The sequence below is a fragment of the Pezoporus occidentalis genome, unplaced genomic scaffold, assembly GCF_034315485.1.
Source record: "Pezoporus occidentalis ecotype Australia unplaced genomic scaffold, CSIRO_AGI_Poc_V1 ctg158, whole genome shotgun sequence".
In the NCBI taxonomy this organism is placed as follows: Eukaryota; Metazoa; Chordata; class Aves; order Psittaciformes; family Psittacidae; genus Pezoporus; species Pezoporus occidentalis.
The window spans coordinates 1367048-1386831 of NW_026913404.1; the positions used below are offsets into that span (position 1 = coordinate 1367048).

Below are 19784 nucleotides of genomic sequence, written 5' to 3' on the forward strand. Positions count from 1 at the left end.
TGCATTGTTAGTGTACCAGCACATAGTATGTCAAAAATGGAAATCTGCGAAATGCAAACCGCTGTTGATTGGGTGTCTTTGTTTCATTGCAGTTTTCTAAAACTCTAGAAATTTATTTCTAGAAGTGTTTGAGGTTTTTTTTTTTGTTGGGTTTGTGGGGTTTTTTTTTGGTTGGCTGGTTTTAGATATATCAAGTTGGAACTTCCTGTAGTAATAATTTTATGACAGCTTCCCATATTGTTCTATTAACCAATACTCAGTGAGTCCAACAGTCCAGCAAGATTTTAGCCACCTAGTTCACTCGTCTAGACTGCAACATGCTAAAACTCCACAGCCTTTGGATGATGAGAGAGAGATACCTCATGATGGCACCAGCCAGCTCTCAGTACTCTTTAATGTGTCCCATCGGGTACACATCCAAGCTTGTCTTTTAAGACATGTCAACTCTCTCAAACTGGTTTTGCCTTTCAGAGCTGCATCCCACAGAATTCTATGTACTCGTTCCTTGAATAAGCCAGTCTGCTGTCCTAAGACCCCAGATCTGCTGTCTGCCTTGCTCCCCTCAGAATCTTGAACTGCACTTTGGTGGCTGCTACAGCCAAAGGATTAACAGATTAACTGGGATTAACAGGGATTAACACATCCCCTAGCATTTCTGTGTTTGGGACTAGTAGGATGAGGAGAGTGGCCTCCGGGTGGCCCATCTGTGTCAAGAGGTTGTCCCAGACTCCCTCCTGGACTGCAGTCAGCAAATGTCAGGGAGGTTAGTCTTCCACAAGAGCCAAGGTCTGCAATCTGTAGGCTTTTTCAAGTTACTTATAGAACACTTGAATCTACTTCTTTGCCCCTGTTGGGTGGGCTCTAGCAAAATCCCACTCTTGGTGGCTGACCTTTTCTCTCATCCTGACTTACAAGATCAACAGACTTGCTGTCTGTTCTTTCCAAAGATTAGCTTCCTCCAAACAGAGGGTGAATTCCTTTCTTGCCTGACTTTCCTGGTTCAGTTTAACATGAAGCATTGTTCTTCCTTCTTTATCCCATACCTCAAATACAGATTGGTGTCCAGCAAACAGCTTCTTCATTTCAACACCTTTTGTAACAACAACAGAGAATTCAGCCGTTTGCAGCCAAGGTAACCCTGCAAATGCCATGGAGAAACACTGACTTGTGAAGCTGAGAATCTAGCAGCTGGTTTTGTGACTGAATTCCTTTGGAGGAATTTGTTTATCTGCATTTTTTTTAACTGTTTTTTAATAATCCTCCTGCTGTCAGTAACTTCATAGACTTTGGTAAAGTCCTTTAAACACCTGTCTGAAGGTACATCCCATAATCAATTTTCAGTAGTTGTTCTGCTTACACAGGTGAAGAACAAGACTGCAAGTCTCCTACAAACTTTCGTTAGCTTTGACTGTAATAAAATGTAGTTGTTTAGAGACTAAATGAAACAAGACTTGTCTAATAATGTGTATAATGAAAAATCCTGCTAGAACTTGATTAAACTTGATCTGTTAGCAGTGTGCTAACGGATCAGTGGGCAAGTAATGTTTATGCTTCCAGTTCAAGATTCATTTATCTGTGTGTGTGTATGTGTGTGTTAATTAGAAATGAAAATCACTAGAATTGAGTATTCTGGCGCTCAAAGTGCACTGTGAATACTTGTACTAATTCTTTGGTTAAGTGAAGCCGTAAGCTCTACTACACGTTTCTTGGCCAGGCCATTCAGTGCTGTACAATCCAACATCAACCTTTCAGTCAGTAAAGGCCAAGTAGTGAATTTTTTCTTCTGCCTTTGTTTTATATCATTAAATTATGTAATTAAAGGCTTTCAAACTGTTACTTATAACACATTTCTGAAGCATTTAACTCTGGTGAAGGAGCTTTTGTCTCTGCTAAGGTGAGTGGAAGCAGCACCTGACAGGTCAGAACCAGGACTGTTATGCTCTACTTCAGAATTCCTTTGTTTTGAGAGGTAGGGAGGAGGAGGATGCCCACTTGCATCTGCTATTTTAAAGTCTTGTTTTAAAGTGTTTTTTTTAATATCCATTTTCAAAGAACAAATCCATCTAGACAGCCGTGTAAGTGATGGCAGGAAACTAGGCCCTTGTATTTGAAATAATCTGAATTCCAATGCAAGAATTCTTTTGCCTGCCTTTCTGACATGCTTAGTGAGTCAATTATGGTGGTACTTCTTCCTTTTTAATTAATCTGCCTATACTTCTGTTTCTTTCAGAATCAATTGTCCATCTTGCATGCTAGTTTGATCACTAGTGCATGCTAGTTTGATAAGCAGTTGTTCGTGCTTTCTTATTCATTCACAACGTCTAATGGTGTGAGGCACTTTTTTTATAGTTTTTTTTTATTCACCTCATAGCTGGTAAAAGCATTAGGGGTCATACTCATTTCAGACACTTTTACTACTTTTTTTTTTTTACTTACATTTCTGAGCTCTCTTGAACTGCTTGTGCTGCATTCTGCCTCCTGTAAGGCGCAGGGTATGGGGAGGTGGAGAGGGAAGCTGCAAGGAGCTGTTTTCCTTTTACTGGAGTTAGCGCTGCTTTGTGCCATTTTAGTCTTCAGCAGTGGCCCAGAAATGGGTACACCTGGTTCCAGGGGGCTGTTGCACACAAAACTAATTTAATGTATTACATCTAACTGATACACGCTGTTCTTACAGTGGTATTTTCCTGTGTCCTATAATATTGGGAATACTTGTGGCCTTTCTAAGATACTCAGTATTATTTCAGGTGGTTGCAATGTTGTAGTAATGGGGTCTGTGAGGAAGGACAGTAGCTTTCTGGAATGTATATGATCACAGTCATATTTTGTATCCAGGCTAAAAACAAGGTCTCATTAATTTCTTGTATTGTGTTCTTTCATTCATATATATGCAGATATACATTTTAAATCTTATCATTATTATGACTACACTGCAGTAAAAATGGCATTATTTTTTATTTTTTGATTTTCAGACACACACTAGTTACACCTTAATGAACAGAAGGTGGTTGGAGAGAATTAAACTGAAGCTGTTGAGTTTAAACAAGGCTGGCCTAGTCTGCATGGTACAGTAGGAGAAAACATAGGGGATGATTGCCAGCCATGCCAGTTGCATGGAAGTGTTTGCAGGGGCTAGTTATCAACTAGTCCAGTACCAAAAATTTAACTGTACTCTTCAACAAAAAAAATTGCACAATGTTTAAAATCATTTGTTTATAAAGGCTATTACTCGGTAGACCAAGCTTCTCAACTTAATTTTGTCCAACCTTTTGGATAGTTGGATACTTTTTGTTTGACCCACCAATGTCAACCAAAGCCTGGATGGTTCTCAATGGTAGTGTAACAGTGTGGAGTTGATCAGAATATTGGTACCTTAAAGCATGATAAAACATACATGCTTTTATAAATGTCTCTTGTAAATGGAACAAGTTTAAACATCTTACTGTTTCAATCAGCTTTATAGGGCTGCAGGCACATTCGATAATGTTTTCTTGCTGGTGTGCTTGCAGTCTGTCTCTCATGCTCTTTTGCGCCACAGCTGGATTGTAAGATTTTCATATTTTTACTGTGCTGTCTAAGGTATATTTCAGGCTGTGAGCACAACAAAAAGTGCCAGAAGAACTTCCAGGCAGAAAGCAGGGGCACATCTTTGGGGCTGGATGGGGTTAGGCTGCAGCTAAAGGAGATTATGTTAGAGTCTGAATGTGTAAATTGCAGTTGAGGTGTCTATTTTTTTTTTTCTTTTTTCTTTTTTGTCTGTATCTTGCTATAAAATTTAAATATGTTAAATAGAATAGTAATGTAGCAACAACTGCTGTTTAATCCAAGAGATCCATATGGTGAGGCAACATCAAGATATATAGTCTTATATTTGTAATATAACTTTAGGGACTTAACAAGAGGACTGCTGAAGTTGATGGGGAAAGCAAATTGTAATGTGCATTAGTCTTCTGCAGAGAGGTGGTACTTCTATGTAGTTTTCAACAGTCTGTTCATAGGTATGTTACAGCCAGTTACAGGTATAAATTGGCAACTATTGATTTAAACCCATGGCAAACTCCTGATCCTTTGTGAATGCTATTTCATACTTTCCCATTGCTCAAGACCTCTTGAATTTTTCAAGAGGATGTTAATCGTCCTGGGACATTATAAAATGGTCACAAACAGATGAGAAGCTCTTGTTGCCCGGGAGCAGGCAGAGGAGTATTGTCATTGCTGCCTATAGGCTGCTGGCTGTAGTCTGGTATGCTTTAGGCTGACTTTGCAGTGCCCCGGTCCTGGACTTGTCAACTTGTTACTGGAACTTGCTGTGTGAACTGGAGCTTGAGGCCAGGCATGTGTTGTTACTGTGAACAGTTTAAACGTGGGGTGACTGAAAAGGCCTTGAAAATAGAGACAAGCTGAAAACAGAGGTCTCCAAACTATAAGCAGCTCACTCAATGGTTTTTACTGGTCATTGAGGTGGTGCAGCCTTGACAGCTGGCCAAAGACTGCTATAAGCATAAAGAGGCAGGGCAGGGGGAAGTAGCCAGGTAGCAGGGCAAGGCAGCTGCTGCAGCTTGAGGAAGCAGTGCCCTTGAGAACTGCCCTGGGTTCAGCAGTAGCAGTCATGTTTCTCCTTCGTGGTAGCTGGTGCAGTGCAGTGTTTTGACTTTCAGCTCGGGAACAGAGCTGATAACAATGATGTTTTGGTTTGGCCAAGGACTTTGTGAGCCTCATGCTCTGCCAGGGAGGAGGGGAAGCCGGGAGGAAGCAGAGACAGGACACCTGACCCAAACTGACCAAAGAGGTATTCCATACCACAGCACGTCATGCCCAGGATGTAACTGGGAGTTAGCCGGAAGGGCGGGGAGTCTGCAGGGTTGGAGGAGGTATGGGTCGGTGCTTGGTTGGACTGAGGGGGGCGAGTTATCGGTCGGCTGGTGGTGATGTATTCTCTTCCCTTGTTATTTCCTTTATCATTATTATCATTGGTGGTAGCAGCAGTGATTTGTGTTATACCTTAGTTACTAAACTGTTCTTATCTCAACCCGTGGGAGTTGCATTCTTTTCGAGTCTCCTCTCCGTCCCTCCGGGAGTAGGGGGAGGGAAAGAAGGGGGGGGGTGAGTGAACGAGTTACCTGACTGGGTTTAAACCATGACAAGAACCCTGCTGTGTTTTGTGGAGGGATGTAAAGGTACAGACTGCCTACAAAATCTGGTACCCTGTAAAAAGATGAATCTGAGAGGGAATCATCATCACTGTCCCAGCCAGAATCACTGAGATTGCTGGAGGTGCAAGTGGACTGCCTGCTTCAGCATTCCTCCTATTTCTCTCTCCCTTTATCTACTCTCTGTATCTGCTTCAACCATCCTGGTCCACTGCCTTCCCACAGGCACATGTGGCAGCCCCACTCTCTGCCTGCTGCTTCCCATGAAGCACCTGCCAGGCAGCTCCCCATGACTGCCTGCAGTGCTCTGCATGTGTGTGCATCTCTAGTGCAGGCTTTTTTCCCCACAAATTCTGCACATTTCACTAATACTCTAACTCCTCCATAAAGCCTCAATAAAGCATGTCAGCTCAGTTCAGCTAATTACAATTTTAGGCAACACGACGTGCTTTATGTGAAAAGCAAAACTGCTGGCCACGTGCCTCCTCAGAATTGTGTTCCCTGTCCTTTCTCCCATACAAACTGTTTTTTGATGTAATACAGGCAGTGGTATGCACTGAGATCTTTAAAAGCAGGTGCTAAGTATTGGGATTCTGAGTTCATATTTAGGCAGCAATTAAGGGACATGATTTTCTCCATCTGATTTCTGCTTGACAATTTGATGATCAGGGTACAAGACAAGCTGGGCCATACTGGCTTTTATACAATCAGAGCTTTTATAAGCTCTGACATGCATGCTAGAGAGAGTGAAATTATTTACATTCAGAATAGACAGCTTCAGAGCTGAGGAACATCAGAGCTGATGGTTCTGGTGTCCAGACAGTGGTATGGCTTCATTTCCGTTTATAGTCACTGTAACATTTGAAGACATCCTCTCTCCTGAGAGAATTGCTAACTGGATTATCTTGCGCTTATTTCCCATGCCCAAATTTGATGTGCAACTGCTGTGGTCCAGACTATTTCTGTCTCTTGTTTCTGCTTAATATTGAGTGCTTCCTCCAAAAGTGTAGTTCTTATAGATCCTAAATCTGAAACCATAGGCTGCAGTGTATAATTCAAACAGAGTAACTTACAGCCTTACAGAGTAACTCTAAGAAAATTCTTGACCTTGTTCAGTTTTCTAAATCAAGGGGAAAGCACAGACCATAGAAAATGTTCCTCATCAGAGTGTTATTGTTTCAAACCTGTTGTGAATGTTCTAAAATTTCTTACTCAAAAAACAGTCTTGGGCTTGACCAGGGCTTGTCAGTGAAAACTTGGGTTTCCCTTTGAGCTGAAGTTGGTATCTCCCAGGAAGTCCTACCTGTCTTTTGGTTTTGGATCCATTAAAAAGGAATGTTGAGGTAATACTGTTTCACAGCTCTTATATTTGTTAAAGCTCAGAGTCGTTTGCATGTGTATGTTCTTCCTTCATAGGAAGTACTTCACAGATGTTTGATGTACAGACTTCTAAGTTTGCAGTTGTTTTGCAGTCAGTTCAGCTGATGTCCTTTTTAGGAGGCAGACGGTTGCACTTGTACTTTATTACATCAGATATGAACTAACTTGTCCACATTTCAATAATGGGGTTGTTGAGAGATTTGGAGATTAGCTGCTGGTGGGTTTTGCACACAAGATATGATGTGAATGTAATGGAATCTGTATGCAAATCCACAAGCTGTCATTTATACATTTGTAAACAGAATAAATTATGGAGAAATGTCAGGTCCCATTCATGTTCTTAATATTATATACAGCAAATTAGTAAGACATTCTACAAAGAGAAAAAATGCCTGACAATGCTTCATATCTTTCTCAAAGAGTGATTTTAGCACAGTAAATCTGTCTGTGAACTGCTTTTATTATTGCTTTTAAACTACTGTTAAATAACCTATTTTGCTAAAACAAAGGAACATTAATTTTAAGAAAAAAACAAAACAACTTGCCAGATAAATATATATTATACAGTTTTAATTATATAATAGTTCTTTTAAATATTCCCTTTCTCATAAAGAAGGCAAGAGCAGGAATGCTGATGTTTGATTTGTCCATATAACAGGCATATGAGCAGGTTAAAGAAAGGTGTCTTAAAATACGGTTCCAGCTTTAAAACTTAGAGTAAGCATGTCACCTTTACTGTATTTACTGTCTTTTGCCATTTGAACTGGCTTCTTGGTTTACAAACAAAAGCAAGTGTGTGTAGGTTTTGTAACCCCCATCAGCCTGGCACGGCAGGGGAGGAGGGTAGCTCTAGTCTCCTGTCACATGCGGTTTCAGCAGAATTGGCAGCTAAATCCCAATTCCTGACTCTCTGTTATTGGAGATTTATAATAGACCAGGAAGTAGAAGAGGCACAGATCAACTTTTTAGATGCACAGTAGAAGTAGTGGCTTTGAATTGTTTCTACTGAATTAGGCTATTGGTAAGAATGTTGCTTGTTAAATAATTTTTTTATAAAAATGTCACTGCCTGATGAGTGGGGCTGGTTTTTGTACTGTCACCTGAAATAACATGAGCAGTGTTTAAGTTTGACCTCATTTCCCGACAGTAGGGTAGCTCAATCTAAATAAAATCACTGCATCCATTTCTTTTGTTGCAACCCATGAAAAGTTTGCTATGCTCACTAGGATGGAGCCCAAAGCAAAAGGATTCATGGCTATCTTCTTCTCCAAACTCTTACCTAATGTGAATTAATAATGTCTAAGAATTTGGGCACATAGCACATTATTTGTCAAACATGTAGGAATACCTGTTTCAAGAAATGTCACTACGGTTGCATAAATAAACATTTTATAGTAATTACCTGATTCTAGTAAAACATTATGGAGCATTCAAAGACTCCAAACTGCTTAGTGTGAAATTCAATTTGCTCTATCAGCACAAGAGTACAGAGTAGGAGAGATTCTCCATGCATGTTCAGTGGTTCATCACAGTCTTGTATTGCAAAGAAATCGTTGCGTCATCAGAAGCACATATTTAATCTTCAGCAGGTATATACTTGTTTGTATTTTAGACCATAATCTCTAGTCCTGTCCACAGTTGAGCTAAGGAATCCTGTTGACAGTAACTCTCTCTCTGTTAAAATCGTTGAGATGTAATTAATTATACAAGTCTCTCACATAATATATTTTATAGATACAAGTATCAGTACTAGTTTCAGTACTGGTACTGAAAATCTAGATTTTATATCTGTATGTATTTATGCATATAAAAATATTATTTCTTTTCTTGCTTCTTTCTCAGTTTTAGCAGTTCAGCTCCTATCTATGAACATTTGAAAATGGATACATGGAGTGGACATCCACAGTGGGTTATTTATTTCACACGTGGTAGATGAAATTTATTTCTGTGTTAGGATCTTCATTACCTCCTTTGGGGTTTTTTTGGAATTGGGTTTGCTGTTTGTAAATAGTAACTTGCACAAAGGCAATGCTTTGCATTATGCAGGTATGGTCAGACAAGGTGATGAGAACTGTCTTTTTAGTTTAAAACTGTTTGCTTTTTAAAAGGCACATTTCCAGGCTTTTCCATCCCTCTGAACTGTAAAGGATTTTCTTCTTTTTCCTTGGAAATGTTTGGCAGAAGATCTAGCCCACATGATTTTAACTCAGTCAAGCTGAACTGCCTTTTCCAAGCTGCCAGCTCTTAATGTAGTCAAAGGATGGTAATGTGGCTTTAATGGGTAGGAATTGGGCTGGAGCATCCAGTTTCTCTTTGTGGCTCTGGGGGAAGCCTCGTTCCCTGTGTGTGGTGTAAGCTGTTCTCTAAATACTCCACAGCCAGCGTGAGTGTGGGCCAAAGACTGGCAAAAGATTATTTGAGCTGAGATCATGTTTTAAGGAAGAAGTGGTTTGTCTGAACTGTTGCCTCTGGCTGATACTAACTGCCTTTTCATTCTGCACTGTTCTTATAGCAAAGATGTCTTTGTAAGGGTAGAGAATGCTTTAGACATCAGGAAAAGTGCTTGTCTTTTGAAGTAATTGTACCCACTTTTGGCAAGCATTTCTCAGTTTAACAGTGAAGGCAATTCTGTTGGATTTAAGGGATTGCTGTTTCAAAGAGTTATTTGTGATGCAATAACTAATACGAAAATGTAAATATGATGAAGGCCTCAAAAAGCTGTAAAATTCTCACAGGTAGTCATTGGAAGAAGATGTGAAAGTTAAAAATCTTCCTCTGTCTCTTAAAAATAAAGTTATTGGAAGCAAGACTTTTCATACCTTCAGCTTGGTTTTACTAAGTTTGTTGTTGTAACTCCTGTAACATTGTGGTATTTTTGCTGCTTGTGATGATTTAATCAGAAAAACAGGCCCAAAGGTGGTGATGGCCTATGCCTGATGTGACAGCTCTGCATAGCTAAGAGATGAGTAAGAGGAGCAAAGTTGTGCTTGAGTGGAGAAGAATAATAATTTCACAGCAGAAGGTGGAACAGTAAATGCCAGGAATTAGGTTGTTAAGTGGTACCTGTGTGGCTGGCACTCCAGAAAAGTTGGCATTTGCAGTCATATTTAATGCCATGCACTGAAACTCTAGGAGCAATTGAACCCCTCATAGGCTTCCTCCTTCACTTTGGGGGTTTTGTCATTGCTTTAATGTAATAATTGTTAATTATTAGCCAAAACTAGAGTTATTTTTTTCTTGTTTCAGTGCCCAAGTTACTAAATAAACTTGAGAAAATACCTTAATTTGTTCACTTTTGTGTCTCAGAACAGATTATTACTTGTTTCTAGTGTGCTTAAAACTAAGTCACAGCTATAGACACATGAGTGTGTCAGTTCCTGCCTTTTGGTCAAACTAATGAGATGAGGTTCTTTATAAGTTAGACTGAGTAGTCAGTTTGTTCAGTAGTGAAAATGGTCATATTTACATTGTTTTTAACTGTGTAATAATTTTTTGAACTTCATAAAATAGATTTCAGGCTATTTGAATATTAGAAATATAAATGTCTAAGAAACAGTGAAGAATACAGGCTGACAAGGGCATCAGTAAGACTGAACTGGGTGGTCTTTTCATTCTCTGTCAGTGCCCCATCTACTATCACATCCTTGTAGCATCCTATGAGAAATGTATGTGGAGAGCAAAGTGTTTTTTTTTTTAACTGTTCATGGACAATGAGAGAATCATTGCCTCTATGGAGTGGTAACATGTAACCAAATGAGAAGTGGGTAGGAGCTTGGCCAAAACAGTGAAGAGGAGTCGCCTACACTGAGATGGGGAAGGTTAGGAAAGAAGGCAGCACGGCAAGGAGTGGTGTCAGAGCTCCAAAGCTCTGAAGGGCTGCTGGAGTGGGTTTGCAATGATCAGAAAACTGTATTTGAGATGTGACAAGATTAGAACTCAATTATACCTTTATTTATGCTAGTGCATAAAAATAAGGTGCACTAAAGATGTAACTGCAGAAGGACTCTGTAACAGATACAGTCTGATACTGGTGATGCCACTGCATTTGAGCCTTCCAAAGTAGCAGGCACAGGAATGGGGCTGTCACTGGGTAGGGGACAACTGGGAGGGATGATGACAGAGCTTAGCTGTAGCCCTGTTAAGCTGGAGCCAAAAGCCAGGCATCCAAAACAACAGCAGAGATGAAAGGCAATCCCGTTTTGAGCAGGAGACTGCTTCCCCACAGAGGTAGAGGCAGCAGTTATATTTGTTTCAGTGGAAGTAATTAACAAAAGGAGCGTGCTGTGAATATAGCCTTGGACACCCTTTTTCTCTAGGAAGTTAGGGAATACTGCTAGGGGAAGTCCTCTAAATGGCTTCAGTCATGAAAAGCAAAAAAAAAAAAGAAGGCATATCTCAAGAACAGGAAAGTGCTTCAAATGATGAGACTGATTAAAGCAACTGTGATGCACTGTAAAGCCCTGGTTGTAATGATTGTGTGATTGCTTCCAACAAGAATTACTTGTCTTTGGATGTCATTCTTTTGCTATCATAATCAATTATAGAAGGAACAGGCCCAGTGTTTTTATAAATTCTGTTTTCCTTGGTGATATTTTGACATCTTTTATTTTGCTTCTATCAGATTTAGATACTATTTCTATTTGATATTTTGTATAGTATTTTAATCTACAATTTAGCTCTTACCTGTTCTTTGATAATCAGTCTCTTGGGTTAAATGTTAGGCAGGTTGCAGTTGTCGTATCAGGGCTTTTCAAGAATGCTGCTTGCATAAAAGCTCATAGTTAAACAATTTTCTTTTTATCTTCTTTTTCAAACTGAAAATTTCTGCTTTCCTTTAAAAATGATGTGTTTGCAACTCCTCTAAGTTTGGGGTACTTTTAAAATACATAGAAATATGTAAGACTGAGTAATGTAAAAATCCAGGAAATGATCGTGCTACCTTTTTATTGTTAAACTGGCTGAAGACATCTTGGGAGGGTAGCTTCATCCTAAAAGTACCTGTGCTGGTCCTCAGCCTAAGCCAGCTGAAGATGTTGCAGAGACAGAACCCCCTGTGCCCTGGTGCAGAGCATCAGTAGGGATGTACTCTGGCTCAGTGAAGGCCCCCTTGCCAAACTTTAAAAGTCAGATGCTAGGCCTATGGTTTTTTTGGTGTTTGTAGCCTTTCGTGTAGCAAACCAGGCGCAGTTCTGTCTGTGTCAAGATCTGCAGAACAGCTGAATGCAAGGTGTACTGCTCAGTCTCCTGAGAAAAGCCACCCCCAAAAGGATTCATATCAGTAGAAAAATGGGTGCTATTGTCAGTTGCTAGTTTCTCATTTGACTACTATTTGGGTGAAAAGGTACAGTGTTCATGGAGGTTACTGTGAGTGAGTGAAGAGTTGCCTCAGATGCAATTGCAGGTGGTCTTCATTGCAGAGATGTGGTCTGGGGGTAAATAGGTCTGTTCTTACAGCTATGGCATCAAAAAACCCAAACCCAACACTTTCTTATAGAGGTGCTCTGTTCTGTGTAATACCAAAGTAAACTGTGACTGTGGATTAGTGAAGGATTACTTCTTTGGCAGAATAATCTCTGAATTCTACTTCTGCTGACTGAAGCCAGCTTCAGCATAAATGCTTTAAAAGTACTTTCTTTACTGAAATCTGCTCTTTCAGTGAGTGAGGGCAGGTTGTCTTGACTCCTTTAGTCAGCGCAGGAAAGAATATTGGAAATGTTTGGGCAAATAGTGATATAAAATAGATCAGAAAGATGCAGTGCAGCAGGGACATTGGCATTGCACCTTTATGCTCCTGTTCACATCACTCCATTTTCAAAGATGAGACTGGGAAGCTGTTGGAAATGGCAGGCAGCTGCTCTAGTACCAGTTCTCATTGTCATGTTTCTCCTAAACACCAACTGGGGTGTTATGGGCTATTAATTTATGAAGTCATTTATCTCAGGGCAAGTCTGTATTTACAGAACCTAACATAAAGACAGCATATTGTAGCCTGGGACTTAAAAATGTCATTGCACATGATGCCAGGATATACAGAACAGAAACTCAGTTACATCTACACCGACACTTCCTAAAAGATTTTTTTACACTGCCTTTTGGCATTATATTCTTTTCCTGTTCACCTACAACAAAACTCTATCTTAGCTAAACAAATACGTGTTATCAAATAATAAGGTTCTTCATAATAATTGGAATGAGGATTATAGCTAGCTCTGTGCCTGGTAGAGATTAAAGGGCATACTTTTAATTCAATGGCTGTGACCACTGTAGTTTTCTAGTTGCTTCCTTTATCACTTCTTTATCTGATCTTCTTTATCTTCTTTATCCGTTACTTACCTCAGTTGTAAATCAGAGGGAGGTGCCTCCATGGTGGCACTGTGTAGTGGTGTGGCTTATTATTCACAAACAGTGCGTGCTACAGTGGTACAACTCCCTATTAGTGTGTACGTCCCAGGCCTTCCCTCCAGCACTACAACCAAAGATTCCAAAGTTCTGCCTTGTCCTACCTTTAGCTCTGTGTGTTTCTCTTCTTTTGAAGTTGTTTTGACCTTCTCCCAAGAAAAGGTCAAGCCAAGATACAGCTATTCTGAAATAATCTTTACTTAGCATTATTTCCTGGGCTCTTTGGACAGAGACCTTGTGTTCCATTTTGAGCAATCTTTTGTCTGCAATAAAACACTGAATATGTCTCTCTGTTGCTATAGAAATAATATTGCATTAAATGAAGGAACCAATGCCCTGCTGTCAACAAATCTAATCTGTTAGTCTCTAGAGCTTGAATTTCACCACTGGGAAGAAATATACACAATTCTACAAATTATTTCTGTAATTTACGCATAAACATCTTTATGCTCTGAAACTGTTAGCAGAATTTCCCAAAGTGATCGCATGGAGCTGAACAGGTTGTAATGTATATATCTATAGGTATATATATAGATATATATAGATAATATCTATCTTAACTGAACTTTTCCCTGCCCCTCTCCCCCATACATTTTCGTATTTATGGTTTGAAATTTCCAACTCTTTGCATATGAAGGTGGGGAGTGGCAGGAAAAGCAGCTTTCTCAGCCAGGTTCCCTACCTCATGGACAACAATAGTGTGCCAGGTTTATTTACAACCCTGGTTTTGTTCTTTTAAATTCAGCTCTTCCAAGTAGCATGAGATGTCATTTGCCCTGATTTTCTAGGATTAATAAAGATATTTTCCATAACTGGAAGGAGGATCCTGGTACATTAATATACCTCCTGAAACTGATCTGCTGCCCACTACTCTCTGTACCACATGCCCAAGTTACTTGAAGTCTTTGCTGCAATGACTATACACAGTTAAGCACAAGAGTTGTCGATTTTGACTTTATGCACCACATATCAAATCTCACATCTATATTTACATCTAGGCTTATTTTAAACGTGATATGAATATGTTTTTTTCACAGTGTTCTTCCAGAGCTTTAGAATTCCAGTAACAGCAGTAAGGTGGTCCTTCAGCCTATACCTGTGGGGTATGGAAAAGGAATTTAAAGCTTTGCTAATAATAGTGACTAAGGGTCAGTGTTTGTCAACATATTGATCATAGGTGAAGAAATGTGGACAAAAACCTTTTTATCTCATAGTTACACTGCTAGAGCCCCTCTAATACATTTTTATGTATAATGTACATGGGTAGTTACAAAAACCAGAAAACAATTTAAAAACACATGGTGATTGATTTTTATCAACCTGTGTGGAAATGTCGTTTATAAATCTGATTTCAGAATTCTTATAAAAATCCCATTTGGTTAAAAAATGGAGTTGTTACTTGTGAAATGGGCCTGTGTTAGAGACATGTTGTATATAATACCGGTATATGTTGTGTATTGTGGAGCAAAATACAGTTTATAAATACTCAGTTTATTCATGAATAGTGAGCATAGCAGTGGCCCCTGCTTAAAGATTGCTCTTCAGAAAATCTAAACCTTCTGTCATCATTAGAATAAAATAACTGCTTGTTGAAAAAAAATCCTTTCTAAATTTTGCTCAGCGCTTGTACCTGACTCTAGCAATTAGATAAACCTTTCTAGACAAGGCCAGGTCTCTGACAGCCAGAAGAGTAACTGTCTGGGTCGTGCATATTAGTATAAAACCAGGGGTGCAGGGAAAACCAGCTAACTCCACAATTACCTTTCTGTGAAATTAATGCCATACTCATTCTTAAAACAGACTCAGCATATAACCAAGTCGCCACAACACACTAATTATATTTTTGCTGTTAAAGTAGTTCTTGTAATGGGAAAAAAAAAAAAAAAACAACCTTAATTCCTTTGCACAGCCATAAAATATAAACCAGAAGTTAGCCCAGGTTTTGCCCCTGTGTAAAGCTGGTTACACCATTCAAGTTTGCTGCATCTGTTTTCAACAATCAGCCTGCTAAAGCTTCTGATGCAAACCACTGACCGACCATTTTGTCGCCTATGGCTTTGCTATGTATCGGTTCCTCTGCAGAGCCTTGCTTAAGGCAAGTTACTCAAAATGGCGGAGTACTTGATAAGGGAGGGAATGAAGTGGGAGGGAAGGGATTGAGTGGCATTACAGTATTAAAGTGAAGATGTATTCTAGATCCCTACATCTTAATATGGTCTTACTATGCATAGTTCCATAAGCAAAAGCTAGTAACGAGACGGAAAAGACAGCATAAAAACTAAACTGTGTTTGGTTTTTTCTGTAGGATCTCAGTGGAGAAAAGACCAAGAGCGAGATTTAAAGAATGTTCTGAAGGACACCCACCAGGACATACCACTGGTATTTGTCAGTGGAAATCATGATATTGGCAATACCCCAACAAGAGAAACAATAGAGCATTACTGCAGTAACTGGGGAGATGACTACTTCAGCTTTTGGGTTGGAGGTGTTTTCTTTGTTGTGTTGAATTCTCAGTTGTACTTTGATTCTTCCAAGTGCCCTGAGTTGAAGCAAGCCCAGGATACGTGGCTCGGTGAGCAACTGGCTATCGCTGAACAGCAGAAATGCAAGCATATTATAGTGTTCCAGCACATCCCTCTGTTTCTGAGAAAACCTGATGAAGACCATGATTATTTCAACTTGGAAAAATCAGTTCGTCAGGAGCTAATGGAAAAGTTTCATAAAGCAGGTATTTTCTCAGACTTTCCTGGTTTTGAATTTTTGTTTCAAATTGTTAATGGCAGTGCTGCCAGACAAAATACATTTAACTTCAGTGGTACTGTTTTAAAGGAATTTTAGATACTGCTTATAAGCCTGATTGCTCCCTGTCAGAATTATCAACTGAATCTAATCGCTTTATAAAAAGTACCAAACAATATCTAAAACTTTGAGTGAAAAGTAAAAAAGTGAAAGTGAAAAATTCTTTAAGAAAAACAGCAAGGCTTCCATTTTGCAAGTATTGATAGATAAGACAACCTGAGGGTTTTTTTGCCTACAGACTGGAAGATCAGGTATTGCCAGAGGAGAAAAATACAGAATTTCTTTTACGCAAAATATGGAAACAGAATTCAGAATTACGTTGGAGGTTGTTTTCTCCCACACTGAGCCTATTTTAAACCAAGAGTGTAATGCACTCCAGATACATTCAGTGTTAAAGAGTCCTGCTCTGCTAAGATCAGTCCTTGCATATCCCATTACTAATAGGGGCCAGATCTGAGGTGAAGGGCAGATGCTAAACAGTCCATTGTGCCAAATCCCTTCGCTCTCTGTGATGACACTTGAATGCCACGCAGACAGACATGGTGTGCAGCTACTCCGCCACACTGCTCCTGTTGTTTCCTGTTAATTGCCTTCATGTTCCTGGGGTGTGCTCGTCCCTCCAGATTTTCTTCCATCGCTGCATCAGCATCATTTTCTCTGCATCTATAAGAGCATGTTATTTGGATTACTGAACAATGCAAATTGTTTATGATATTGTTCCTAATTTGCCATATAATTGTTAAGCCTTGGCTCATTCAAAACCAGCCTAATTTCCAAGCTCTGAATCTCCTGCTGTTTCCAATCAATGGGGCCAAAATTCGCAGTTATCTGAGGGCTCTCCAGGGGACTGGCATATTTGCAGATTCAAGTGCCCTTTTTTTCCCCCATAAGGAGACATGCTGAGAATGCCTCATGGTATCTTTTTAATTTTTGTGCTAGTGTTTATGTACTTATATCTAGTTATAGTTAATATAGGGAAGCATTTGAAAAGTTGGGCAGCTAAATGACTGCTTACATACTGTTGTCTAAAAACACATCCTAGTTCATGGGAGAGCTGCTTAGCAGAAGGACACTGTCAGCAAGCATTAATGTAGAAGCCAAAGCAGTTCTGTTGTAGAGTTTTCTCTCATCCCCATGGTTTACCAACATTTGGAAACACTCAGGAGTGGGAATATAATTAATCAAGAGGTAAAAGAAACTGCAAAATGTTATCAGCGTAACATTTATCATTATTACATTATCATCCCTTGAAGAAACATATTTCAGACTGATTCTCTTCATGTGTGTCCAGAGGGTTAACCAGAAGTTGGGGAAGCTTTAAATGATGGGGAAAAGGAAGAGGGATGGAAAGCCAGTGAGACAAAGATAAGTCTACAGAAGAAATTCCCAAACTCCTTTCTGTGCCAACATCCCATTTGTGCCTCCCCTCCATCATTTCCCATTGTGCCCCTCGAGCCCATCCCTAAAATGATGTTATTTATTTCCTTCACGAGTATGTTCAAACATTGATCTTCTGCTGGCTGTTTTATATAGTGAGTGAATGAATCAATAGGTGATACTCACAGTACAATAATCTAACATTTTGCTAATTAAATGAACACAGAAAGCTCAGTGTAACTCAGGCTGCTGAGAAACATCAGCTGAATCAAAGTTGGCTCAGAGTTTCCTTAGTAACGGGTGCGCTCTGTTTCCATTGTATCATTCAGTTGAAGAGCGGTCTTTGTAAGACCACAGAATGTCATCAGTGGGTTGCAAACAGGCAGTTATCATGGAAGCATAGATTCACAGATACACAATGACACCACTTACTTTCTGATTCTCTCTTGCTTTGCCAAATAACCTATTTCAGCATTTCAGACATTAAACTGGTTTTCCCACAGTTCATTTCCTACATTCTTAGGGGATTAAAACACAGAATATTGCTAATGAAATCCCAGTATACTTTGCCTTTTTTTTAATTATGACTTGCAGCTTAGAAGGCCAACCCCTTGCAGCACTTAATTTAGACATTTGATGTAACTGTTTGTCTTGGAAAAAGGAAGTCTGTCCTTCTAATGAGCCTACCAGGTTGCTGCTATTCTTCTTCCCCTGACCTGTCGCCGGTCCTTCCTTCCTTCCTTGTGCTCTCTTGCTCACTGTTTCCAACCACTATGAAGGTCTGCTTTGTAATTATGTAAAATTTCAGTATAACATGAGTGTTTGAGGAGTTAGTAGATGGGTGTCATATTCCAGTTGTTGATAACCCAGGACCAGACCTGGAATTATCCCAGTTCTTCTGTTTATATTCTGTCTAGCTTAGAGAGGGAGGGGAAAGGAAGGACAGTCTATTAATTCAGGTCTTTGCATGAACAAAGAAATTGATACAGGTGTGTGTAGGAAATAATCAGATCAGTGTGGTGGTATTGCACAGGTGCTTTAAAGTGAGGTATGCAACTTCACAAAATTATTATTTTAAATTCAGAGCCCAGATCTTCTGTAGTTACTCTCTTCTAATCACTTTGATATTACATAATGGTTTTGGTTTAAGTATTTGCTCATTACAAGCAGAGATAAAAGACTAGCTGTAGAGGCTACATCTGGTACAAAATACTGAATTACATTTCTCACATTAGAAGTGTCCTTAACAGTTGGGCTAATTAAAGATAAAATCATGTCCTTATGATAAATATTTATAAATTGGAAATCTGGCACTTGTAAATATGTATTACTACTCTGCAGAGTTAAGCCATACTTGTAAGCTGCACATCTAAGAAATCCTCCTGGCCCATTTTTTCTGTCAATGCATTATAACCAGTATTGTCCTTGAAAAAGTGATTTCAGTGACAGTGAAAATCAACTCAGTTTAGAACACAGTTTATCATTTAAGAGAAAATACATTTCTGAAAGTGTATTTGTATAACTTCTGAAAGTTTAGCCTCAGTTACCTGTCTCCTCTACTTGCAGAAGCAAAGTAGAGAAAAGACCTGTACAAAAGAACTGTGAAAGAGCTGTGAGCCCCGCTAAAGTTACCCAGCTCTGCTGTGTGAAATGCATAGTCACCTTTGAAGAATCTGATAGTGCTGATATAGATAAGTTTGTTCATAGCTTTGTAGGAAAAATAAAGTAGTAATAGTGGTCTAGCCAAAACTCTGGGCTGCATGTCATATCTCTCTAATAAGCAGAAGTGATAAATCAGGTTTTAAATTAAGGCATTTATGTAACAGGAAACATAATCTTTCTGACATATCCCATTCCAGTATAATTTTCTTAGGGTGTTAAAGGATTTTTTTTTCAATGACCAGAAAAGTGTGGGTCTTCTTATGCTAGAGACAATCTTTAAGAGACTTTCTGCCTAACATACTGAAATTGTTACTTAACACAATGTACTAGTAAATGTTTCTTCATGATCCTAATGAGCTAAAATGTTTAAACAAATGTCTGACCTTGTTTAAGAGCTCTGTTGAATAAAACCTAGATTAACAGCTACTTTTCCACCAACAAGGTTGTTTCAATGTGAAATGACAAGTATAGGTGGTCTATCTAGGTGAGGGATTATGCGTCCAAGAGAGAATCGCTGGGTAAGAGACACAAAATATGGAACAAAATTCACTGCAGTCTCCAGCTTTTCTTTTTAATTCAAAAGATCATTTAAATGTCTTCAAAGCAGTTTTTCAGATGTGCTTAAAAACACTTAATTTGCACATACAGGGAAAAATAGCAACCCAACTATTAAATGGCATATTTTTTCATTCCATTTGTGAGTGTAGGTGCTGTAACTTCTAACACCTTTACTCATTAAAAGACTGTGATACCTACATTCTCCTCTTAGAAATCTTATGACAGGAGAGTAGTATTAAAGGGAGCAGCAGCTTTCTGAACATCCACAGCTAAGATATATTTGAGTACAAAATTAAAGCATGGAGTGCTGAAAGCTGTTTCTAAAATTTACCAGACAACATATGCTATGTGTCATGAATTTGTCATGTAATCAAGGTTGACAGGGGAGTAATATTTTCTTCCTGCCATTGGGACCTTGATTTTTGCAAAGGCCAGATACCAAGTGAGTAATCTCATGGCTTG

General features: G+C 39.2%; 1 protein-coding gene across 3 annotated transcripts in view; it reads left to right on the forward strand.

Moving 5' to 3' along the window:
• Positions 1–19784, forward strand: part of CPPED1 (calcineurin like phosphoesterase domain containing 1) — a 53242-nt gene that overhangs the window by 20943 nt on the left and 12515 nt on the right. For all 3 annotated transcript variants that reach the window (XM_062611817.1, XM_062611819.1, XM_062611818.1), the window contains exon 3: positions 15232–15654. In XM_062611817.1, the coding sequence (XP_062467801.1) occupies positions 15232–15654 (423 nt within the window). The remainder of the gene's footprint in view (positions 1–15231; positions 15655–19784) is intronic.